The sequence below is a fragment of the Emys orbicularis genome, chromosome 4, assembly GCF_028017835.1.
Source record: "Emys orbicularis isolate rEmyOrb1 chromosome 4, rEmyOrb1.hap1, whole genome shotgun sequence".
Classification (NCBI taxonomy): Eukaryota; Metazoa; Chordata; order Testudines; family Emydidae; genus Emys; species Emys orbicularis.
This window is the reverse complement of record NC_088686.1, coordinates 69162249-69187950: the sequence shown is the minus strand read 5'-3', so window position 1 is coordinate 69187950 and position 25702 is coordinate 69162249. Positions and strand designations below refer to the sequence as shown.

General features: G+C 44.8%; 1 protein-coding gene across 1 annotated transcript; it reads right to left on the bottom strand.

Moving 5' to 3' along the window:
- Positions 1–654: 654 nt before the first annotated feature.
- On the bottom strand, positions 655–25485 carry MED6 (mediator complex subunit 6). The gene is made up of 8 exons (XM_065402986.1): positions 25404–25485; positions 18812–18971; positions 16112–16203; positions 5672–5754; positions 4160–4268; positions 3421–3536; positions 1802–1829; positions 655–1145 (listed from the first exon to the last, which is right to left on the bottom strand). The coding sequence occupies exons 1-8, from the start codon at positions 25483–25485 to the stop codon at positions 1015–1017; spliced, it is 801 nt and encodes a 266-aa protein (XP_065259058.1). The 3' UTR covers positions 655–1014.
- Positions 25486–25702: the final 217 nt, after the last annotated feature.

Here is a 25702-nt window from a genome sequence, read left to right as displayed (position 1 = left end):
AAGCACACTCTAGCCTGCATTAGAGACATTTAAACTTTGTCCATTATTTAGGGCACTTGTCCTTGCTTTTCTGCTGTTTAGTATCTTGTCAACTACACTGTAAGAAAACTAGGAGAGTAGGAAGAAGAAAAGAAGCTGGAAAATCTTTTCCCTCTCAAAAAACAGCTAGAGTGATCCACTAAATGAAAACAATCTTAAGTAAAGACCAAGAAGAGTGAGAGATTAAGGACGGTTCTATCCAAACAAATGAGAGACACAGGCCAGTGACTATTTCTTAGCACCAGATGGTTTAAAAATTATTTTTCTTTAAGTGAAATGGGATGGCATGATAAGTATGAAGGCTAAAAATATTTTAAAAGAATCTGAGAGCTAACTGAAGGTTGACATCCAATTACATGGATTCAGCCCTGCCAGTTATCAAACTTTTGATCTGTATCCCAGCCTTCTAACAGGCACAGCAATTTATCGCAGACAGCGTAAATCCTTTAATGCCATAGGAAACACTCACCTTCCTCAAGAAAGGTTAACATACATAATATCATGGTATACCCTGACATTCAAGTGAAATCTACTACCAGCACACATAGCATATTCAGTAACCATTTCATAGGTAATCAAGAGAGTAAGCAAGAAAGGCACTTCAACAGCCAAATGTTGGTGTACAACTTTTTATTAAAAAGTTCCTCTTTTTACATAGAAAACACAACTACCAGAGGACATGAAAATAAATGGGGTTTTATAAGGAAGTTGCAAAATGCATTAATGTGAAATTCAGTCAGAAGCTAACATCCAAAATGGGGAGAAGGCTGAAAAAAACCCTCCCAGTGCAGCTCAAGTCTTTCCATTGGCAGCTTTTTAATAGGTTTCTGCTGAGAGAAGAAGCTGTTGCAAGGGGCTTTAAATCCTGCAGTGTCACAATCCTAAATGTTCAAATACAGATAAGGGGGGAGCAGGAGTCACTTGCAAATTCTTCTCCAGATGTTGAATCATCTAGATATGGAATTGTCCATCCCTTCACTGGAGTCTCATCCGTTTCTCTGGGGGCCCTTTAGTGCCAGCACTCTGTTGGGCATTCTTTACAGTCTCCTTCTCCTCTGGCTTTATAGCTTCAGGGGCTGGTTCTGGCTCCTTCTTGATCTGATCCACTTAATAAAAAACAACCATCAAAATAAATTATAACTCAGCTTTGAGAGTTTTACATTTTTTTTCAAATTCTTTTCAGGTTGTTTTGAAAAGATAATGGACTTTAAGAGAATAGAAGCCAGTCAATACTTGTGGAGGAGACATTCAGGGCTGCCATGGTACAGGGACTGGGAAGGGAAAGCAGCTTGCAGTTCCCCTATTCTGACATTGCTGAACACCAGCACAACCCCCTCAGGCAGTCCTCGATGTGCCCTAGCTTGCAGCCCTGCTGCAATGGCCCTGGTGCAAAATCACCGGGATGCAGAATCAACCTGGCCATTGGTCTCCCCAAGAGCATCTCCTGTTTTGTGGCCTCTTGGCTCAACAGCTCCCTTAGAGGGGTGGGGCCTCTTGCACAGGGGATAGTCTCCAGAGGGTAAGGGATGGGATGGAACATCTTACAGCCTAAGCACAGAGGTGAAGTTCCATCTGGCACCTTGCAAAATTAGGCCCATATTGAGCCTGATTTTGCTCTCATATTAGTCAATGACAAAACTCCCAACAATTTCAGCAGCAGCAGGAGTGAGTCCATTAGTTAGTTCAGCCTCACAACTGAACCTATATCACACCTGGATTTGGGGTCCTTTTTAAAATCTTGTGATAATGTGAGATCTCTTACCTGCGATGGGCTTTTCTCCAGGCTTTTGCTATCAAAAAAGAAGAAAAGAAAGTCAGATGAACTGGAGCTTTGTTATTATTATCCTTCCTAGCACTGACTAAAATATCATCTTTCACTGTAGAATACTTCTAGTAAGAGGGGTTCTGAGGGATATCAACAAGGGTAGGCCTCACGTGAATGGGAAAATTATGGGGATGTCAAACAAGAGAAGAGTGACGAGCAAGTCTTCCAGAAGCACTAATTAAATTCTAATCTGTATGTAAAATTAATAGCACACAAAAATTAAATGTTTTATTCTCCAGTCATGCAAAGAACCTGATCTCCTCCCAGTCACTAATGCCTATTTTCCTTGGCTGTAAAATATGGCTCAAAAGGTCTGCAAATCCAGCAGTGCAAAAGATAATCTAATTTTGTAAAGAACAGGAAATTAATTAAGACCATTTGACTCTAGAGCTACCCTTTTGGCCCAGGCAGTTAGCTAATATTTGGGACTTTGCAGGGTAGTTTCCACTAGGATGATAAGTCAGTGATACAAGTCAGGTATGCTTTTGGTGTAATCTTATTTATTTACAAAAAAAAATACACAAAGTCCTGTTTCCATGAACACAATAGAAATAAACAGCAGGCAGTTTCCTTGCTCAGAAATCCCCAAGTCTGCCACGCAAGCAACCTCTCCCCTTGTGCTTCCTCTCACTACTCCTTATGCTGCTTTTTCTCCTCCAAAACACACACACCCTGCAAAACAATGCCCCAGCCTCTGCGTCTGCAATCAGTGAAACCACTCAGTTCACATGGCTTAGCTCTGACCTGCCATGCAACATATTGCCCGGAGCCAGGGTGCAGGGGGACTCCCTGCGCTGCAGATGTGCCCCGGCTAGCAGGGGGAGGGGGAGGGAGCGGGGGGAGAGAGAGAAGGGGGGTGGCCCGGGCTTCAGCGGGGCACTGCCACGCAGCCCCTCCCGCTGTGCCCCCTGCCGGGAGGGCTCCGCTCCAGTCGGTGGGGAGGGAAGGAAGCGGGCTGCCCTGCCGGGCTTGCTGCAGGGCGCTCCCGTCCTCCTCGCCGCTGCCCCCTACAGGGCGGCCGGAGCGGAACAACAACAACAACAACAAAGCGGCCGTGCCGCCCTAGGATTGGGCGGAATGCCGCCTCCTACAAGCTGCCGCCCCAAGCACCAGCTTGCTCGGCTGGTGCCTGGAGCCGGCCCTGAGAAGAAGGCTGAGAATTTCTGGTCGAGTGGTTTTATGTTCCAACAAACCAGTCCCCAGAAGGTGACAGTAAATACAAAACATCAGTTGTATCAGTTTTGTTTGGCTGTGGTAATGGGAAAACTGAGGCAGCAGCAGGGTCTGACACCTGATGAGATAAACCCTGATCCACTTGGGTTAGTAAATTTTCATGGCAATTTTGCAAGGCTACAGTGCACACTTCTGGGTAACTCCTTCACCTATGCTAGGGAATCCTCCTCTACATTCTGCATTAAGAGAACCTGTTGTTTTCAAAGTTCCTATTCCAACCAATGCTACCGTTCCACCAAATACAGTGAAGTCCCACAAGCTGTCCACCTGAAGAGCCCTGATGTGTATGCTGAAGTAACACTGCAGACACAAATGACTATTACCTGAACAAATCTGGGTGGAAATTTTTGTCTCAGGTCTAGAAGCAAAGCATCCACCCGCTGCCTCTGGAAAATAGAGCTTGGTTCTTCCTTCTTCTTGGCTTTTGGTTTGGCTTTATCTGCAAATCATATACAGAGGCTGAAATGCAACATCACATCAAATGATAGATGTTCTAGTTCTCTTTTATCTGTTCTTTCTTCCTGGAGAGGGTTGTTCTTTCTGGTTTGGCCCCGCCGCGGATGGGGGGGGGGGGGGGCGGCGGAAGAGGCGCCCCTGCCCCAACCGAGCTTGGCCCCACCGCGGACGAGAGAGAGGCACCCCTGCCCCAACCCAGCCCAGCCCCGGACCTGCCACGGATGGGGGAGAAGTGCCTATCCTGCGGCCGCAGCCCCAGCCCTGCCGCAGTGGGGAGAGGCACCCCTCCCCCCCCAGCCCAGGTGCTGCTGCGGGGAGAGAGAACTGGGGGGAATTCCTCTCTCCCTGCCATAGCCTTGGGGCAGCCTGCACCCCAAACCCCTCATCCGTGGCCCCACCCCAGAGCCCGGAACCCCAGCCAGAATCACACATCACCTCCATATTGGTGCACATAATGAAATTCATTCCACACATGTGTAGGAAAAATTAGAAGGAACACTTGTTATAGGAGTTACGGATGCTAAAGTAAACCTTAGCTAAAAATTTAAGTATTAAGTCCAAAGAAAAGGAGAGTTGCTTAATGCACTGAGGGCCCAGGCCTCATACCTCGTTCCTCCTGGTCTTTGAAATGCCACCAGTAGCCTTTGGAAGGGTGATATCGGCAGTATGACATGGCTTCATCAAAAGCAGATTGAATTCCATGCACTGCAGTGAGCTTTCAGAAGAAGTCAACATAAGAAAATGTTCAGGAATTTAACAGAGTAATATATAATATAAACAAACAGCCAATTCTATGCCTGGATACTGTTATATAAATAGTGACTGATAGAGTGTAACATGAAAAAATATTGTATGTTGGTAAAAAGCTAACCAAGTTTGTGAACTACTATGGAATGTAGTTTTACCATTAAAGTAGCTTTTCCCTCCATCAGCCAATTATTTTGCAGTTGCTATTTGAAATAACATTTAGATTTTGTTTATAAGAGAGACTTTTACAAAGCCTAGTATGAACAGAAATATGTTTGTGATTTTTGTATTCCTTGAGAACAGTTTGCAAAAATATTTCTATCCAACACAAGTATTGCAGCCTTATACTAGGGCATGAAAAACAGAAAGTGAAAATGACCATTTTAGTTTTAGTATCCAAGATAATAAAAGTGCCAACAGCACCAATAGTGAAATGTAAATTCCATTTTAACATCTTTCAGTTAAATTAGCAACTTAAATTAAAAGATTTCTTTAGTAATTTTAAGCCTGACATTGTCCCTCTGAGTATTTTAAAATTTAATCTCTCTCTCTTTTTTCAACCATTAAGATTCTTCCATCCCTAACAGCCTGTCAGAGCTATTAAGGCACACTACACTCTTCTGGGAACATTTCACTTTCATTGCAAATGTAGTGTACTCGGTATACAGTGCATTTTTTACTAGTAATAAATTATTACACTAGTGACTAAGAACCAACCAAGAATGGGGTCCCAGTGTGCTAAGTGCTGTACACACACAAAGTAGTAGACAGTCCCTGCCCTGAAGAACTTACAGTTTAAAACAGAAAAAAACAGATACAGGGTAGGGGAAGGGGTAGAACACACAAGCAGAGCAGAGTGATCAATGCGATGGCAGCAAACAGCATGTTAGTTCCACAATTTGTTTATTTTTTGGTGAGGGGAAGGTTAATTCAGAGGGGATCTGCTAAATGGAAAGAAAAAGTAAGGGAGGAGAGACATTGAAAGAAAGGGGGGTGAGAAGGGCCGGGCAGGGAAGAAGAGGGTTTAACAAATTGCGGTTATAAAAAACTGGATTAGTCATCTTATTTTATTAAAGCTAATGTTAAAATTATATAATACATAGATTAAGAGTGTCTGTACATCTGGGTATAGTGCTTAAATTATTCAAAAGTACAAAGGTAGGGGTTTAAAAAGTAATACAATAAATATAGTACATAATCAGCAATAACCCAAATAAGATTAATAAATTTAACACACATCTCCTTTTCCCAAAATGGAGGCGAACAGAGAGGAAATTTCTTGAATTGGGTTGGGAGAACAATGTAAAGAAAAGCAGGATATGAACTGATAACTATTTTTTAATCAACCAAATGCATAGTAGAGACACTTACCACTCTGGAGTTTATGACAGATCCCAAATCAGGTGCCTGATAAATCACTCCAGCAATAATATAGTAATCAGCTAATGGGACGACTGTAAATAAGGAACATAGTATCAATTTAGTCAATAAGTAGAGCTCTGGGTAAACAAGGGACAAAGTTGTTTAATTTCACTGGTCACATAGTGGACTTGTTTTTTACCTGTTTCACCTGGTCAGGACAATTTGAACTTTCAGGCTTTTCCTCCAAGTATAGCAAAGCGCTTTACAAAAATTAGTTAAGCCTCACACTACACCTGTGAGGTAGGGAAAATATTAAGCTCATTTTATAACAAGGAAGCATCAGTTTATATTCCTGTTCCACTGTCAGAAACACAACTAACAGAAAGTTAAACTGTTTTCAGTATCACATGAGAGCACCCAGACTAGCAGTCCTGGACGCAGTTCAAATGTGCTTTGCCATTTAAGGAAACCAAACAATAAGCTATGATATAGGAACCAATCATTCCTAACTTTCACTCTGACCTCCCCAGCATTACTGCTTGAAAATGCCTCACTCTGCAAACACTTACCTTTTTGGACTCAGGCCTTGTACTGTGGGTTTTCCTGGGAGACCCAACTAATATGGTTCTGCAACAAACCTTGCAAAGCCCTGTCCACTACAGCTAAACCAGGTTGGAGGTGATCCCTTCAGGGTTTGAACAGCATTCTTTAATCTGATTGTCGAACAAGGTTTCTTTGCTGTTTTTTGAAGTTGCGGGGCATACACAGGGCTTGTCTACATAGGAGGTTTAAACCGGAGTAAATCAAGATAATCCAGTTTGAAAGTGCTTGCAAATACGAGACAATCCGTTATAACACACTAACTTCATTTACCTCAAACTCTGGAGTCCTCTTGCAAAGTGCACTAACTTTGCTGCAAATAGAGTTAGTTTGGTGTATTGTTTGTGTGCACGTAATGCTGCTGAGCACTGCTTTGGCAGTCCTCCAACAGCTATCCCACACTGCTTTGCAGGCGACCGTCACTGATCTGTCTGTTTACATGTGTGCCCTCTCCTGCTCTGGTGTCAAGTTAACCAGATGCCCCCTCCCCCATTTAAAACTGGCATAGGGCCAAATTTTGCCCATTTCCCTGGATTTGAGAATATCACTATTACCGTGATATTACTCCAGAAGTCCTACAACATGCCTGAAGGAGCTGCTTGGAGCCATGCTGAGACCCTGGATCTCATGGCCATCTGGGGAGAAGCATCGATGCTAAAAGCTCTTATGGCCAGCCACCAGAATAAAGATCTCGTTGTGGAAATTGCTAAGCAGATGTCCCAAACAGATCATTACTGGGATGCCAACCAATGCCAGATAATGAACAAACAGCTCAGGAGGACTTGTATTAACACCAGGAATGCCAGGGAAAGCATCTGGCAAGGGACATATAACCTGTCCTTTTTTTTGAGGAGTTGGACAGGATTTTAAACATCTTCATAACCACCACACCTAGGAAAGTTGTGAAGTCTGCTGCCCACTCCCCTCTCTCCTGAGAACAACAAGCAAGGCTCATCAGGGGATGAGCATGACGAGGCCAGTGTAGAGATTTCCTGGGAAAGCCAGGATCTTTTCAGGACTCAGGACCCTGAAACCAGCCAGGTAGAAGGTGGGCCTGATTCCTGCCCTGCAGCAACCAACCCCAAGTCCCAGGCAGCAACTCAGACCAGGACTGAGGAGGCAGATCTTATGGAGGGAATCTCAACATGTAAGTGTCTCTCTTTACAATTGTGCTATACTGCCATGCTACCTTCTGTTCCGGGTGCCCCATGACCAGAGGCATTGTAGGCAGATGTGAGCTAGGAGCCTTTCTAAGTCTGAGGCTCCCCACCTGCCCTCCTTTCTCCCCCCACGCTGTCCATTCAGCATCCTCATATACATTTCCAAAATGGTGGCTGCTCCAACTGGGCAACCAGTCTGTCCAATGTTAAAGCTCCGGCTAGTGGCCATTTTTAGGCCCATGCCATAGAGTGCACATGCCCATTTACCTAATTTTGTTTCGCTTTCCCTCACCCAGCAAACACTCCACTCCTCCCAAAAACCCCATTGGCCAGTTCACAATGGTGGCCAGCAGCATGGCACAGCCGCAGCCTCTACCCTGCCCCCTTCTGCGGCAGAACTGAATAATGAAAACCGTATTTTGTGCAAAATTCAGAAGTTTATTGAGATACTGGTTACAGAAAAAGAAATTTGGTTCGTATTCTCAGTTTACATGAGGTATACATGGACACTGCAGATCCATAAAGTTACAAAGACCACAGCTCCTGCTGAGGTAATAAAAGCCCTGTAACACATTACAGTACAAAAGCTTTACCATAGGGATAGCAAAGCTCCTAATGCCTTTTCACAGGCTCACCCAGGGTGCCTCTACACTTCAACAAAACACCCCACAGCAGCAAGTCTCAGAGCTTGGGTCAACTGACTCTAGCTTGCAGGGCTCAACCGGCAGGGCTAAAAATAGCAGTGTAGATGTTTGAGTTCAGGCTGGAGCTAGGCTCCAGGACCCTCCCCCTTTGCTGGGTTTCAGCGCTTGGGCTCCAGCCCGAGCAGGAATGTCTACACAGCTATTTTTAGCCCTGTAGCTTGAGCCCTGCGAACCCAAAACAATTTGACCCAGTCTTTGAGACTTGCTCCGCGGGGTGAGGAGGGGGGGAAGTGAAGGGGATGTTGCACTGTAAACATACCCATAGATAACAACTGATAACATTGAATGTTTCAGACAGTCATTGCAGAACCCGGTTTTTCTCTGCACTTTCACCATGTCTACAGGGGAGATAAAGCAAAATCTATGACTGAGAAATTGCTCCACATTTGTCTGGACATTAATGAGGAACAGCTTCATGGTTACCCCACAGGAGTAGCTCACAACTCCCTTCCATTCCTGCAGCACTTCTGGGGAGGACTATCTTGGTGAATATCTGCATTGCGTATTTTGCTGTTCTGCTCTTTGCCTTTTTGAATAAGGGCATTTTTTGCTTCCTAGTCACTCACCTCACTGTAAAGTCATCCCAGAGTTAGGCTAACCTTAAACAGGTTGTAGGGGGGATTACTATCCAGCTCACCCCCAGATGCCTCCCGCTAATCCTTACGACACCATATAGGCACCTCCAAGGCACACCAAAGCTGCAAAGCCACACTGGGAACGTAAATTCGCAACACTGTCCCCTCCATCTCAACCCACGCCACATACACCCTCGAAGGCACAATGGCAAAGCCAAACAGCACATCCCGCACAGACAAAAACCCTGATGCACACACCATTTACTATCTCTGAGGTTCCTCCAAGAGTGGGAAGAATCTCAGGGAGGTAAAGTCAAAAATGCATATAAAAAATGCTATCTCAGCCTCTCCAGAATATGAACACCACCACTTGACTTTTTTTAACACTCTCACAGGCATGGCACCTGCCACTGCCCTTATGAATGGCTGAGCAGCTCACAAACCTGAGGGGGGGGGGGGAAATTGTGATAAATGTTTGTTGACATCACTGCAGAGTCTCAAAAAACCCTGAAAATAACGGAGGGATGGAGGCACAATTGGCAGGTGTAGAGGGAAACAGATATGGAGCTCTCCAGAGAGATCATGGGAGTTGCAAAGGACATCCTCGTCCCACTTCCTCTGCCGCAGAAGTTCCTGCTGCTGCCACACCACCTGCTCAGTGGTACGGGTGGGCAGAGTCCAAAGGAGATGGAAGTTTCTAGGGATAGCACAGCCATGGCCAAAGACAGCATTAAAACAAAAACAAGGAAATGCAGAAGCAATTCCTGGAGGCAGTACAAAGCCAAAATGCTCTGCTGCAGCGCAAGGTTAGCAGGCACTGCAGTGTTCCAGGACCCAGCTATGTTCCGCAGCCCCTGGACAATACAGGATACTGGGAACACCAGCAACTCCTCCCTGTTGTACTCCCCAGAGCAGTGCTTCCATGGGCCATTCCCTTCACAGAGCCAAGGTAGGGTACTGAGAATAGTTGCACCTAGGAGCCCAGATCTTTTGAGCCCTCTAACACCCCTGGTAACATCAAGCCTCACATTCAACTCCAGAAGGGCCACAAACAAGAAGAGGCAGAGGCAAGACATACACTCACTTGTGACTTCAAGCCCCATGTGTTTGACTATTGTTTTAACAAAAGGTTTCTTGTAGTTGTTAGACAATAAATTGTTTCATAATTAAAAAATGTTTTCATTATTTCAATTAAACCTTTATTTTGGCCTGTTACACACTACATTGCTTAATAACAAAAACACTGAAAAATTCATCCATAAGAAGTTTCTGTGTTAAATACACTGTTTTATAGAATTCATAAGGTTTTACAAAGGTAACTAGGCAAAAACACAAGGTAAAATGAGGAGTGCCACAACACTGCACCTCCACCAGCCATAAACAACACTGACTTGTTCACAATCCATTCTAGAGGGAGTGGATGGACAATACAGCTGCACAATTTCAGGTTTAGGATTCCAAATGAGAGCAACTGGCATCCCTGACAATATTGCGCAGCTGTTTCCATTTTGTACTGGACACCTGGCTGGCTGCTCAAACCAGTGAGCAAGTGTCTGCACCTCAGACTCTCACCCATTGTTAAGGTTTTCTCCCTTACTCTCACAAATATTATGCAAAATACAACATGCTGCTAGGTTAGGGGACTTTTTTCCCAGCTGCTTCCAATCTATTCCCACCACCTTCCTTTCAAACAGCCAAATGCACACTCCATTCCATTCTGAGGCAGTAGTTTAAACAATTCCTTCCTTCTATCCAAGCAGCCTGTGAATCATTTCATTAACCAGGGGAAGCTGAGGATCAGCTGGGTCTCCCACGATAACTAGAACAATGTCTGCACCATTAATGTCCATAGTGATCCTGAGAGCAAACGGTCTTTTCTCCGTTAACATAAACGGAGCTGAGTTCCGAAAGAGCCTAGCTCGTGAACCCTTCCACACCACTCTGTATTTATGGCCATAAACCTGACAATGTGATCAACCAGCCCTTGGAGCACCATGGAGAAATACTCCTTTCTGTTTAGAAATTCTTATCTGGGGTGGGGGAGAGAGAGATGTGGCATGCACAAATAATAAACACATGGGTCCCCATCAATTGCCCCAATACACTCTGGGAACCCTATGCATGCAAAGCCATCGATAATCTCCTAAGCATTACCAAGCTTTATAACCCAGTGCAACAGTACCTTATATGTGGCATCACATACCCACATAACAATGACCCCAACCGTCAGTCTCCTTACGCCTAATTGGTTGGCCACCGACCGGGAGCATTTGGGTTGGCCAGCTTCCAGATAGCAATGGCGACCTGCTTGTCCATGGGTATGGGGTACTGCATGTTGGTACGCTACCGCTCCAAGGTCAGTTCAGCCAAGATCTCCAAAATGGTTGCCTCCCCCCCATCCTGATTCTCTCTCGCCACAATTGGTCATCCCAGGTCTTCAGAACAGCCCTTTCCCACCAACCCATGCAGGTTTCCTGAGCCCAGAAACCACACTGCATGGTGTGAAGCTGCTTCAGGAACTAGCATAATTCCTGTATAATCAGTTACTCAGTGCCTTCCTCTGCTTCCTCATCCTCCTCCCGCTTCCTCTGCGCTGAAGCTCCTGCTGCTGCTGCCACATCACCTGCTCAGTGGTATAGTGGGAAGAGTCCAAAGGCAAATTCATCCTGCACTGAGTGCTGAAATACAGCCCAAGCAGCCTCTATTTATTCGCAGTGGCTGGCATGAAGCATTGTTGGGCCCACACTGGCCGACAACAAGCCCAGACAGCACAACTACCTTTAAATAACGTTAGCCTTAGCAGAGTGTCATAGTCGCAGTGATGACATGAGAGTCAATCCCTCCCAAGGCCCTGACCCTTGCCCGTGTTTGTTCCAGTTCCTCCATCTTTCTCAACACTTCTTATTCCTCTGGAACCCCAGGACTCAGCTGGTGCCCTTGCTATATGAACCCTGGTCACTCACCCAAGGTAACAGATCACTGAGGGTTCAGGACGGTTGGGCAGGGCTCAGGCTGTTGCACCAAAGTTCTTAGGGGCAAAGAATGGGGCAGCTCCTCCTCAGTATCTCTATGCAGATGTCACACTGAGCTGTTTGCTCAGGTGCTAATTTGGAGGAAGCAACAGGAGAGCAACTCACCCTCTGAATTGCTCCATTCCCCCCATTGCTATTCCATCACAGGTGAATGTTTACCCCTCACCCGTAATTGCAACAAAATGGCAGACGAAATTCAATGTTGAAAAATGCAAAGTAATGCACGTTGGAAAACATAATCCCAACAAAATGATGGGATCTAAATTAGCTTTTACCACTCAAGAAAGATCTTGGAGTGATCATGGATAGTTTTCTGAAAATATCTGCTCAGTGTGTAGCAGCAGTCAAAAAAGCTAACAGAATGTTAGGAACCATTAGGAAAGGGATAGATAATAAGAGAGAAAATATCATAATGCCACTATATAAATTCATGGCATGCCCACACCTTGAATACTACATGCAGTTCTGGTCACTACATCTCAAAAAAGACATTAGAATTGGAAAAGGTACAGAGAAGGGCAACAAAAAAGATGAAGGGTATGGAACAGCTTCCATCTGAGGAGAGATTAAAACTCTGGGACTTTTCATCTTGGAAAAGGGATGACTAAGGGGGGGGCTATGATAGAGTCTATAAAATCATGAATGGTGTGAAGAAAGTGAATAAGGAAGTGTTATTTACTCCTTCATATAACACAAGAACCAGGGGTCACCAAATGAAATTAATAGGCAGCAGGTTTAAAACAAACATAAGGAAGTTCTTCACACAACGCACAGTCAACCTGTGGAACTCGTTGCCAGTGGATGTTGTGAAGGCCAAAACTATAACAGTGTTCAAAAAAAGAATTATATAAATTCCTGGAGGATAAGTCCATCAATGGCTATTAGCCAAGATGATCAGGGATACAACCCCATGCTCTGGGTGTTCCTAGCCTCTGACTGCCACAAGCTGGGAGTGGATGACAGGGGATGGATCACTCGATGGTTGCCTGTTCTCTTCATTCCCTCTGAAGCACCTGGCATTGGCCACTGTCGGAAGACAGAATACTGGGCTACATGGACCATTGGTCTGACTGAGCATGGCAGTTCTTATGTTCACAACTCCAGTGAAAAAATAGTAGGAAATAAAAGTGAATGTAGATCTCTGGTTTTCTTGTCCCAAAACATTAAGCAAAAAAGCACTTCATTTTCTAAAGTACAAAAGCAGCACATTTCTTTACAGCTGCTTTTTTTGGCTTCCCATGGCTCTTCTGACTGGGAGAAATTCAGAACTTACCATTCTTTATGGTACCAAGAAGACAAACATGAAAGTTCATCCCTTTCCTTGGAACCATAGGGCTGCAACAATGGGTCTCTAAAGCTGTTCTTTTGCCTTTCATTCTCCCCCATCCATGATGGCTTCTGAAGTTACAGCAGCAAGAAAATAAATGAAAGGGGCCTGCCTTAAAGAAATGTTGTGCAGAATTTCCCTTTTAGATCAGGAGAAAAAACAATTCATTGGTCCAAGAATCAGGATTGAAATAAACACTTTTCCCTGGCCAGAGGTTCCAATTCTGACAGGGTTAAATAAATGTCATGTAGTTTAAGATGCAAGAATCTTAGAAACTGCAGCTCTGATTGGTCTGCATAGCTGGTAAAGACCAAATTGTACTTTTCCTAAGTGTAGAGGTTTGCTGTGGTGTCCTGGGCAGTGCAATGTTACTGTGTGCTGGTCAGCTGTTTCCATCCACTCTAGCATTGTGGTCTCTATTATTCCTGCTTTCTACTCTTGTTGCTGATGAAAGTGCACTCCACCCAGTAGCCTCTGTAGCACTGGGATTAGTGATAAAGCTACATTCTAGCAGGGAGGGAGTTCAATCCCTACTTCCATTATAACAAATTTCTGTTTGTTTTTGATTATCATCTACTGCCCCAGAGCCAGTGCGGAGAGTCTGAATCAGTTTGGGAGATGAGTGTAATCAAATGCTCTCAGCTAGTTTGTGAAGTGAGAGATGGTTCCGGGAGGAGGGAGATGATCAATGCACAGAGCTAGTTTAGAGAGGAAGGAGGAACTTTTGGTGGGCTCCTTCTCTGGAGTACCTGCCACAGGCACAATGACAAGGAGGGCAATGCTAGCTCCCATAGCTATCCTCATAGTCCTACTATGATAACAGACGCAGCCAGAGTATCATTTAACCTATGGAATTCCTACAGTCGGATATAACTGAGGTAAACAGCACAAAATGTTTCCTTAAAGAATCAGACCCAGGAGTAAGAATAGCATTTGTAGATTCAGTAACTAGGATAAAATTATAAGGACTCTCTGTTCTCATGCTTCAGGGCACAAACTGACCACCTAATGAGGTCAGGAAGAACTCACCATAGTCAGCTGCATGATTTTTTATTTATTTTTTTGCCAGAGTTCCAGATTTGATGTTTCATTAGCCTGTCCCAGTGCAGCAATGCTTGTGTTTCTAACTAAGCAACTGAGAGAGACAAGGTGGGCGGCCAACTTCTGTAGATGAAAGAGAGAAGCTTTTCAGCTACACAGAATTCTTCTTCTGGTCTGCATGGTGTAGCTAGAAAGGTTGTCTCTTTCACCAACAGAAGTTGGTCCAATAAAAGATATTAACTCATCTACCTTGTCTCACTCGTATCCTGGGACCAACACAGCTACAACAACACTACAAATAAATTAGCAACTGATATTTCTCCTTAAACGATATTTAGAGTCAAGAGGACATCATCCACCAGATAATAACCATTTTAACAAAGATCAAACTCTGGGCCCAAAATACTTTGACAAGGTACTTTTAAAAGTGGAAAGTATGAAACTGACGCTTCTGCAATCCCATGAGAGTACTGATTACCTATTCTGAAACTCATAAGCACAGGAGAGGTAGGACTCTCTTCTTTAACTGATCTGCCTTTAAGATCCTAAAATCTGTGCCAAGCTACCAAAATATGGATAACATCCAAGGCATGGAACTAAGCAATTTAACTACAAAATCTTGCACAAACTGAAAAGAGTATTATTAAATCATTCTCTTCTAAACTCCCTACAATGAATGATCAAATTACACCGCTGAAGTCTGAATGTTTATACCGTAAAATCCATAACTCCACTCCAGATTTTAAAAAGTTGGATATTAAGGAACAAGAGAAGCAGTGAAGTGATACATTGGGCTATGGCACACACCTTTAACACCTAGGTTCAATTTAGATTTTAAATTCAATCTAATCTAAGAAGCAGTCGGGTGCTCTTTTCCAATATGAATATAATACACTAAGGCCACTGCCAGAAACCAAGCAAATTAGGAGCAGCACTAGAAAGGTCTGAGTCCATTACAAAAGCCCTTTCTCATTAGAACAAAAATAAAACCTTATATTACTACATTATCATTTATTCTAAAAGATCCAAAAGAGCTTTACAGATTATGTACAGTAAATACAGAACACATTTCACCCTGTTCTGAAATGTGGAAACTTTTTAACAATTCACATGAACACAACAAGTCAATTTAGGATAAGATATGAAGAATACTGAATCCAACTGTATGTAATAGGGAGACAGAATGCAGTTATCCCAACTGGAATTTAGACATGGCACAGTGGTAATATCTCTACTCTCACTTAAAGTGCCATGGAATCTTTAATGACCCCAAATAGTTAGGACTTTGATTTTATGTCTAATCAAATGATGGCATCTACACTACCTCAGCACCCTCTAATATACTGGAGTGCTATGGTTCACCTACTGAATCACCAGTTTCTTTCCTGGGAAGTCTCCCAGTCATGTATTTACTAGAAGACGCTATTTAATATGTGCATCTGAGAAGCTCACAGTACAAAGTGGTAAGGCTGCAGAATAAAAATGGCATTATGCAAAGAGCAATGTGAATGTTCCCCTTATCCTAATAAGTGGAAATCAGAGATTTCCAAATTGCATGATAATCACTCAGAATGATTAGCATGAAATTTAATTTGCACTAATCAGCCCCAGGCAAGCACAAAATTAGTATTATGTTTAACTAATTAAACTGAAAACCTTATGTAAAGCATATCATAAATATAGGACATATCATGCATACTAACAACTATCAATTGCCCATGGCAAAATTTACTGCAAAAGCAGCACTTTCTCATTGCACTGTTAGTATTTTACCACAAGAGGGCAATCCCCTGCTATTATCAGAGTGCAGGTCAGCCTTTGGGGGCAGCACTCAAAAATGCCAAGATGCAACACACCCTGAGACCTAATGCCACTATCTAAAAAGCAAAACGAAATTTAAGGCTAAGAAAAACCAGAGCAAAATTGTGTTGTGAACACACAGAGCAAAAACAGAGCAGACAGACAAGCACTAACATTGTCATTAAAGGGAAAAGCTTTGTGAACCCTTACCTTGTGTCGGAGACTGTCTTTGCTGCTTTCGAATTATGAAGAGGATGGGCTCTTGAGCATGAAGGAGGATATATTCCACTCCAATCATTTGGCTAAAAGACAAGTGACCAGAATAAGTAACTCCATTCATCTGAAAGTTAAAGATATAGGATGTGAAAGCCCACCAAAACAACAATCACAGGGCCCGAAGGTCACCCCTTGATGGGTCACAAGCTCTTGCATTAGGATTTTCCGAGATAAATAGCAAAACCTAGCCTTGTGCTCAGAGTGCATTAAAAATCCTGGAGTCAACCTCTTGGCAAATAGGTAGGTTACTGGCAGAAGAAGAAACAAATGGAAGAAAAATTGAACTTATAATTAAAGACGTTGTTTACATATGGAAGTGACAGACCAACAGCACTGACCGGAATGTATGCAGATGATGTGAAGGCTCCTCCCCTCCAATACCAGATGCACACAACTTTACCAGTGAGCATTTAGTGTGATCTACATTGTCCCCCACTAGCCTATTCCTAGGTCCCCAAATAGTTCTGTCAATGCAGTTACATGTGCCCCTCTCCTGCCAGGGCCCCAAATCAAAAAAAACCAATTGCATTGCTGTCATGTTGATAAATGGCCACTTGTAATTAGGACTGCCTACCCATTCATTTCCCCTCGGGCCCAAATTAAAAGTCAAACTTCTCATGCTGAATCTTCCTACGGTGGGGTATCTGTTTTAATAATTGCACCTAATTCAATCTGGCAGGAACCACAGGTTAAATAATAATGTAGACACTCTTATTCACAATTCTGTGACAAAGCTCAAAGTGTCCAGCTACAGTAGATCCCACTCAAAAGACATGAAATTAATCCTCTTCATCTGATTACAAAATTAGGCTGAGCCATTGTCCCCAAACATTGTCACAATTTTTATCCTGGTCTGTAGCTTCTCTGCAAAAAAAAAAAAAAAAAAAGCTTTCTAGCTAATTGGCTTTTTTGACATTTCTGTAAACCTGCAATCTCAGGTGTAAATAAATTTGTTAGTCTCTAAGGTGGCACAAGTACTCCTGTTCTTTTTGCGGATACAGACAAACATGGCTGCTACTCTGAAACCTATCAGGTATACCCAAAATCCTACCTACAGTGCTTCACAGGAAGCACCACAAGAACTAGGAGAATATAAATTGCTTCTGGCATCTGAAAGAGGATAGGGCCCAGCTGCAAGTGGCTGAGTAAATCAACCTCCAAAGAAGAATAGAGACAGGGAAAAGAAGCGGGATCACAACTTTCCCTTCACTCTTCAATTCAGCTGTTGGTGACAAGATAGGGCTACCATATGTCCGGATTTCCCCGGACATGTCCGGCTTTTCGATCTATAAATAGCCGTCCGGGGGGGATTTCTAAAAATCTAAAAATGTCCAGGATTTCCCCCCAGTCAGCTATTTATTGATCGAAAAGCGGCGCCACTCGGCAGCCAAAGCCCCTTCTCGGCTCCCCCCATCCCCTGCAGCCTTAGCACGCCCCGGCCCCACAGCTGTCTTCCCCCTCCTCCCCTCCCCTGAACGCTCCGCCCCCCTGCTCCTCCCCCTCCTCTGCTTCCCACGAATCAGATCTTCGCGGGAAGTCTGAAAAGAAGCAGGGGCAGGCGGACAGCAGCAGGTAAGCTGGGGCGGGGGGGGGACACGAAGAAGAGGGCTCCAGGGAGGCGCGACGCGGCCCAGTCCGGCCCCGGCCAAGTGGCTCCGGCCCCGGCCGGCCAAGCGGCCCCGGCCGGCCCCAGCGGCTCCGGCCCGGCCCAGCTCGGGCCCCGGGGCACCAGCCCCAGTTCCGGCCGAGCGCGCCGGCCCGGCCCCGGCGGCTCTGGTTCCGGCCGAGCGCGCCGGCCCCGACCCCAGCGGCTCCGGCCCGGCTCGGGCCCCAGGGCGGCGGCCCCGGTTCCGGCCGAGCGCCAGCCCCAGTGGCTCCGGCCCGGCTTGGGCCCCAGGGCGGCCGGGCCGGCCTGGCCCCGGCCGAGCACCTCCGGCCCGGCCCCAAGCCCCGCGACTCCGGCCGGAGCGCAGCCCAATTCCTGGGCTCTTGTTAAAGCCGGCCCTGGTCAGGGGACAGGGGGGGGGGGTTGGATGGGTCAGGAGTTCGGGGGGGGCTGTCAGGGGGGCAGGGGTGTGGAGAGGGGTTGGGACAGTCAGGGACAGGGAGCAGGGGGGGTTAGATGGGTCGGGGGTTCTGGGGGGGCTGTCAGGGGGGCAGAGGTGTGGAGAGGGGTCGAGGCAGGCAGGGAGCAGAGGGGGTTGGATGGGTCGGGAGTTCTGGGGGTCTTGTCAGTGGGCGGGGAGCAGTTGGATAGGGCATGGGAGTCCCGGGGGGTCTGTCTGGGGGCGGGGGTGTGAATATGGGGTGGGGGTGTGGATAAGGGTCAGGGCAGTCAGGGGACAGGTAGAGTCCTAGGGGGGCAGTTAGGGTGGGGGGTTCTCAGGAGGGGGCAGTCAGGGGACAAGGAGCAGGGTGGGGTTGGGGGTTCTGAGGGGGGCAGTCAGGGGGTGGGAAGTGGGAGGGAGTGGATGGGGGCGGGGCAGGGGCGGGGCTAGAGCAGGGCTCCTCCCCCCCCCATGTCCTCTTTTTTGATTGTGCAAATATGGTAACCCTACTTTAGAGGACAAGTTGGAAATCACCAACCCAAAAGCAATTTTTCAGGTTAACTCAGCATTCCTTACAGTAACTTACTGCAAGTGGTCCAAGGTCAGCCGTTGCATTTTGACTACTTCATTGTTACATGTTCGGTCATAGAATGGGTTACTTCGCTCTGAGAAGTAGTCTAACACACTTCCGTTGTTTAATATAGGAATCCAGGAACTGTCAACCCAGGAAATTCCCAGGAGGTTATCTTGGAAGAAAAAATTAAAATTAGCACCAAAACAGTCAGTACGATTATGGATTCTTACCAATTAAGGACCTACTAATTAGAGCATGTCAAAAAACAAAATAAAGTTTTCATGAAAATTATTTCCCTAAAATTCAAAATTTTGACCAAAAAAAAAAAAAAAAAAAAATTTTCTTCCTCAGAGGGAAACAAGATATACTATTTAGGAATAATTCGGTCCATATAATATTTTTGTATTTATTTCTTTCCTTGGCTATTACATGAAGATATGGTAGTCGCACAGACACCTTTATTTCTTAGGAATGCCAGTAGGAAAAAAATTATTAGCACTTGCACTTATTGTCATACTGTACATGGTTTAGATTAAGAACAGCAGCATTTGCCAAGTGGAATGGGCAAACTAAGCATGATCTTCACTTTGAAAGTGAAAGAAAACCTAATACAGTAAAGTAAGCGGCAGCCAGCATTAAATGCCAGCCCAAACAAAGTTGTGAAGACAGTAGATGCCGTAGTCAAGTGATAAATGTACTAACATTTACTAGACTCTCCTCCCATGGTTGCATGAAATTTAAAGGGTCTAAAAATTCAATAATTTTAAGCCACAGTGGCAATAATCTCCACTCCTGGGAGAGTAGGAAACACAATGATAAGGCATCAAGTTTTACACTGAAAAAAGAAAGATAGCGTGGGTGGAAAAGTGACTGAAAACTGCATGCAGGATTGAAACCCTTTCATTGTATGAATGTAATGGGCCTACTGCATTATTTGCAAACCGAAAGCTCCTACTACAGTCATTCCCTTGTAGATGTTTTACTTCAGCTGAAGTTTTGAATGCACAAGGAATGCGAGATTCAGATCCAAAATGTCAGCAAACCATGGTTAATACAACATAAGTGAATAATTCATTTTTGTATTGTCAATCTCAGAGCTGCTAGTCTAGTTCTTACATAAAATGGAAAAATGAGGTCTTTATGTTATTTCACATATATTACTCTTTCTCCTCATCATAAAAATAGGAGATCCTCCAGTACTAAAGGTATTTTATTATTTAATATTTATATTGCAGAAGCACCCACAATATGCTAGATGCTTTCCAAATATATATGACAACAAGGCCTTTATCTCAATGAAAATAAGGTACCCAAACCTCTCAATATTCATATTCTTGGCAGGACACCTGCTCATTTAGTTTTTCAAGCAGCATGAAAAAATCTCATTTGTGTCAGAAGAATAACTGTATTTCAGCAGAAGTTTCTCCTAGGACTACAACTTCAGAGTAAATATGCCATAAAACTGAATGTAAAGTTCCAACTCCAGGACCAGACTATTATTGGCCACTACTTCTGAGTAGTCCATTTATTATTGCTTTTATAATATACAACAGGCCATCCTCTAGGAAACAGCAACCCTGATATCATATATCAATTGTTCCTCTTCAGAAGGGAACATCTTCATTTTCATGTGTGCAAAAAAGTGTACTATAATTCCCAATCCTTTCAAAAAAGGCATCTTATTCAATGCATTTAAATGGAGTTTGAGGAATATCCTCATCTCAACCACCAAATGTCTGTACCATTCCTCTCAATCTACCTTCAAAGTTTAATGTGAGACAGAGACTCAAAACTAAGGGACACAGAAGTCCATGGTGGTACAGTAAGCTAAAAAAGAGAGATCCTCATCTTACTTCCTAAACCCTCCCCTGCACCACTTTCTGTCACCACCATCAGTCTTCCTAGTGACCCAGCCCTGTAACCTGAAGCTTGTCTTCAACTCCACCCTCCTTCTAGACTTCATCTAAATCTTACCACTTCTTCCTCCATACGTTATCAAGATCCATCCTTTTCTCCCTATCCACAGCATTAATATTCTCATCCAGGCCCCTTTCCCTCCCTCTTTCTCAATTACTGCATCCTCCTCTCTGGCTTTCCTGATGTTCACGTTGCCTCACCCAGATCCATTCAAACTACTGTTAAGAACATCTGCCCAGTCCATCGTTTTGGCTTTGTCACCCCATTCAGTCATTCCACTGCCTCCCATTTTTCCATGACTTCAAACACAAACTTCTAATCTTGACCCCCAAGGTCCTTTCACAACCTAGCTTCTCCTTTTTATCCGTTATGCTATTTTACCTGTCGTGTCATGACCTCACCACACTGTCAACAATGCCAGCCTCAATTGCCAGTCTGCTTCTCCCACAAGTATCTTTGCACTTTCTTCCATGCTGACCCATATCCCAGGAACACCCACTCTGAACCAATTTATTAAGCCACTACTGTCGCCTCCAAATTCCTTCCCTACACCCACCTGTACCACACTATTAAAAACTCTTGTTCATCAGTATCCCAAGAAATTTGAGTCCTAACCATTATTAAAATTTCTAGTCTAAGTAACCATATATTCCTACTACCCTCACTGGCCATCTGTGTGCTTTTCCCCACGTGGTACATCCTCTTTTTAATTACTCTGCATGCTCTTTGGGCAGGCACTGTCTTATAGTCTGTTTGCACAGCACTCAGTACAATGGGCCCCTGCACTTTATTGAACTTTCTGCACACTACTATAATACAAGTAATAATATACTGAAGTGAGATAAGTTTCTCAAACGTTAATCACATTCCCTTTCTTGTTTTAATAGAATCATAGAAATGTAGGGCTGGAAAGCACCTCAATCTATTCTATATAGGTTTTTATACCACATTTATCACTGCAGTATCTGAGCTCCTTGCAATAGTGCATTAAGCAACGTGATTGTGATTACACATCAGTCAGTTGTTTATTCTCACATCCTCTCTCCACAGAAAGAAGCATCTGCAATTAAGTGTCTTGTTTTGGTAGGTTGTTTTTAAAAATAAAGAAATATACTTGTTGTGATGTATTTATATTGGAAAAGACAGGTCAAAGAAATGCCACTTGCATGTGGAGCAGAAAGTGGAGAGATTTGTGATGGTCCTTAGTTTCTGGGGGAGTTCATTCCACAGTCCTGGATCGTGCCCAGAGAAGGTTCTCTCTCCTGCACAGATGAGTTTTACTCTTATTGTAGAGAGGTCCATCAAGCCAGAGGAGCGAAACTGTTGACCACAGTCTTTGTCCTGGAGCTTTAGATGGTTTTTAGGTATCCTGGGCCCAGGCAATGGAGTGCTTTGAAGATAAGGACTGAGAACCTTGAACTTGATTCAAAATTCTATGGGAAGTTAGTGTAGAGAGCCAGAGGACAGGTGTGATGTGCTGTGATAGCTGAGGAGATGTGCTGCAGCGTTTTGTACTAGTTGGAGTTTCCTAAATACTAAAGGCTTCATGCCCAGGTATATTGCATTGCTGCAGCTCAGCCAAGAAATGACGAAGACATGACAAAGGCCAGGTCTTCATCTGCATGGATGGGAAAGAGTCTCCTAGCCAGCCAGAAATGGTAAACAACATTACTCACGGCTGTTGCTATGTAACAAGTGAGCATCAGCGAGGAATCCAAGAGTACTCCTAGACTACAGACTGAAGTGACTAATTGTGAATGTGACCCCTCAACCAAAGGGAGATGGCACCATGGCTGCAAATTCTTCAAAATACTTTCTTCTGTCCACCAGTATGACCTCTGTTTTGCTCAAGTTGAGCTTCAGCCAGCTGTTCTTCATCCATGGGCTGATCTCATCCAAGTACTGTGACAGCTTGGTAGTAGTGGTGCAGTCAAGAGGTCATCCAGTCCCTCCTCCCATGCTGAGGCAGGACCAAGTATACCTAAACCATCCCTGACAGATGTTTGTCTAATCTGTTATCAGAAACCTTAAATGATAGGGATTCCACAACCTCTCCAGGTAACTGTTCCAATGCTTAACTATCGTTATAGTTAGAAATTTTTCCCTAATATCCAACCTAAATCTTCCTTGCTGCAGACTAAGCCAATTCTTTCTTGCACTACTCTTGGAGGACAAGGAGAACAATTGATCACCATCCTCTTTATAACATATTTTTACATATTTGAAGATGGTTCTCATGTCCCCCTCAGTCTTCTCTTCTCTAGACTCAACACGCCCAATTCTTTCAATCTTTCCTCAGAGGTCATGACTCCCTAAACCTCTTTTTTTTGTTGCTCTCCTCTGGACTCTTTCCCAACTGTTCACATCTTCTTAAAGTGCATTGCACAAAACTAGGCACAGTACTCCAGCTGAAGCCTCAATAGTGTCAAGTAGAGTGGAATAATTGCATCCTGTGTCTATATATGATACTTCTTTTAACACATCCCACAATCACATTGCCTTTTTTTCACAACAGCAATCTGTTGACTCACATTCAATTTGTGATCCCTATCATTCCCAGATCCTTTTCTGCAGTACTGCTGCCTAGCCAATTATTCTCTATTCATGATTCAACACTTGTGATTTAAATTTGATGAATCTATATACAGAGATGAGTACTTAAAAGTTGAAGATAATGCAAGCAGAAGTGTCAGCTCAGAATGTTTGGAAAACTTTAATGACAGGCAACAACTCCTATACTGGGTATTTTTCACTGCTCTAGAATGTTACATTGATCTAACCCACAGGTTTGAAATATTGAGATTCCCTCCATCCTTCATCTGCTGAATTAAATCTGACAGGCATTATGGAACCCCAAATATATACATCAGATCTGCATGAAGATAGTCCACAGCATATTTCAGAATAGATTCTTCTCCTCTGTCTTCACAGATTCTAGGAAGCTCTACTTGTGGGTGAGGGTTCTGTCTCTCACTGCTCCTCCACCATCCTGTTCCCCCTTCTTTTTTCTCTCAACTTTTGTTGTACCTAGGATAGGACAGCTTTGACAAATAGGGGGACATGTTCTAAATACACCTCTACCCCGATATAACGCGACCCGATATATCACAAATTCGGATATAACACGGTAAAGCAGTGCTCCAGGGGGCGGGGCTGCGCACTCCGGCAGATCAAAGCAAGTTCGATATAACGCGGTTTCACCTATAATGCGTTAAGATTTTTTGGCTCCCGAGGATAGCGTTATATCAGAGTAGAGGTGTACAAGCAGTCTTTAGCTTAATCTAATCTCATTCACTGGCTTTTTCCACAGGCAAACCTTCTCGAATAATACAATGCTTTTCTACCAAAGTAATAGGGCACTTCAGAAATACAACAGCTAAATCAGACCAAGTACTAAGCAGCTTGCCATGTGAGAGTCATTTGGCCATCCTGTCTGCTTTGTTCCACTGCATTTTCAATTAGAGTACATTTGCCTGGTGTGTATGCCCATAATTTCTTGTTTCCCACGGTTGCAGGGTGACATGCATTGCTTGTCCACTTGCCTGCCAGTCTCCATATCACAGAGAGTTGACTGAAATTCCACAATAAGTGGAGTGATTTCTGCATGTAATTACGGCACAATCCTGCAGTCCCTATATAGGCAAGATTCCCACTGACCTCAGTGGAAGTCTTGTTTGAACAGGAACTGCAAAACCAGGCCTATAGCTTATAAGTCACTCTGGGATCCTTTACAGTAAAAAGTCACTATATAATCGAAGGTCAGTATTACAGACTACAGTACTTTCAAGGCAATACTTCCAAGAAGGTCTGACTACACGTAAAATAACCCCATGCTAACATCAAGATGTAACATGGAGAAAAGGAGCTTCTAGACTGTTACATCTCTATGTATTTATTTATTTAGTGGACAGGGGGATTCAGTTTCTTCAGAGATTTAAAGGGCGTTGAGATGACAAAGATACACAGAGATAATACAGGTTTCTCATTGCCACCAGTTACAGGCTTGCAGCTTGTTTCCCTGGACGACATGCCAATATCATGGCACATAACAACATGCCGTACAGCAACCACCACTGCTGAGGTGCAGAAGTAACAGCAAGGAGAGAGCAGCAGGGCTCTGCCTGTGAGGGCAGGAAGGGTGACAGGCAGCATTTCAGGAGCTAGCAGCACAGACATACCACAGAGACCCTGTGCTGCAGAGTCTCTTGTCTGGCACGTAGGGTATTCAAGTGGCGAGGGGGCCAGGGGTGCTCACAGCACAGCGCCCGTCTCCCAGCACCTGCTCCCCCAGCAGGGCGGAGAGGAGCCGCCAAGGCCAATGAGATTAACCCTTAACCCACCAGCTCCAGCCACCCCAGACGGGTCGGTGCATGGGGATGGTAACAGGCCTCAGCCCCGCTCCATCTCCGGGAGCGGTTTGTGAGGGGAGGGGCCGTTTAAGCCCAGCGGCTGCACTGTGGTTTGTACTTTACAGATGAGCCCTGGGTCTGGATGTGCCGAATCCCCCGGGACATCAGGGGCCGTCTCTAAAGTGCCCGCCCGCCTCGCCGGCGAAGAGCTCCCAGCCGCCATGGCCTCGGCGGCCTGGCAAGGAGCCTGCAGCGTTATAGCCCCTCCCCACACACACAGCCCGCCGGCACATTGACATCGCTTTCCAGTCCCATCAAGAGAGAGCGGGAGCCAGTACCTCGGATATCCACCGCCGCCATGATCCCCAGAACGGCGCACTTCCGCCCAACGCGGGGTTTGGCCTCGGGGCAGGAAACCATAGAGAGCAGGAAGTGTAGTAGAGCGGCAGAAAACCATAGAGAGAAGGACTAGAGCGGCAACGGCCACAGTGCGGAGGGCAGGGAAGGTGGAGGACTCCCCGTGGGACTCAGCTCTAGTCGAAGTCAGAGGGCCCTGAGGGGTCTGGGCCCAGCTGCTGCTGCGCGGCACAGGGTTATTTTTCCTTCCCAGCAGCCCCAGGCTTCCTGCGGGGGGGCG

Coding starts and splice junctions, on each gene's coding strand:
- MED6 (XM_065402986.1), bottom strand. CDS start 25,485: ATGGTTTCCTGCCCCGAGGCCAAACCCCGCGTTGGGCGGAAGTGCGCC. Junction 4,269..5,671: donor CTGTCATAAACTCCAGAGTG/GTAAGTGTCTCT, acceptor TTCTTCTGAAAG/CTCACTGCAGTGCATGGAAT. Junction 1,830..3,420: donor TTCCACCCAGATTTGTTCAG/GTAATAGTCATT, acceptor CTTTTTTGATAG/CAAAAGCCTGGAGAAAAGCC.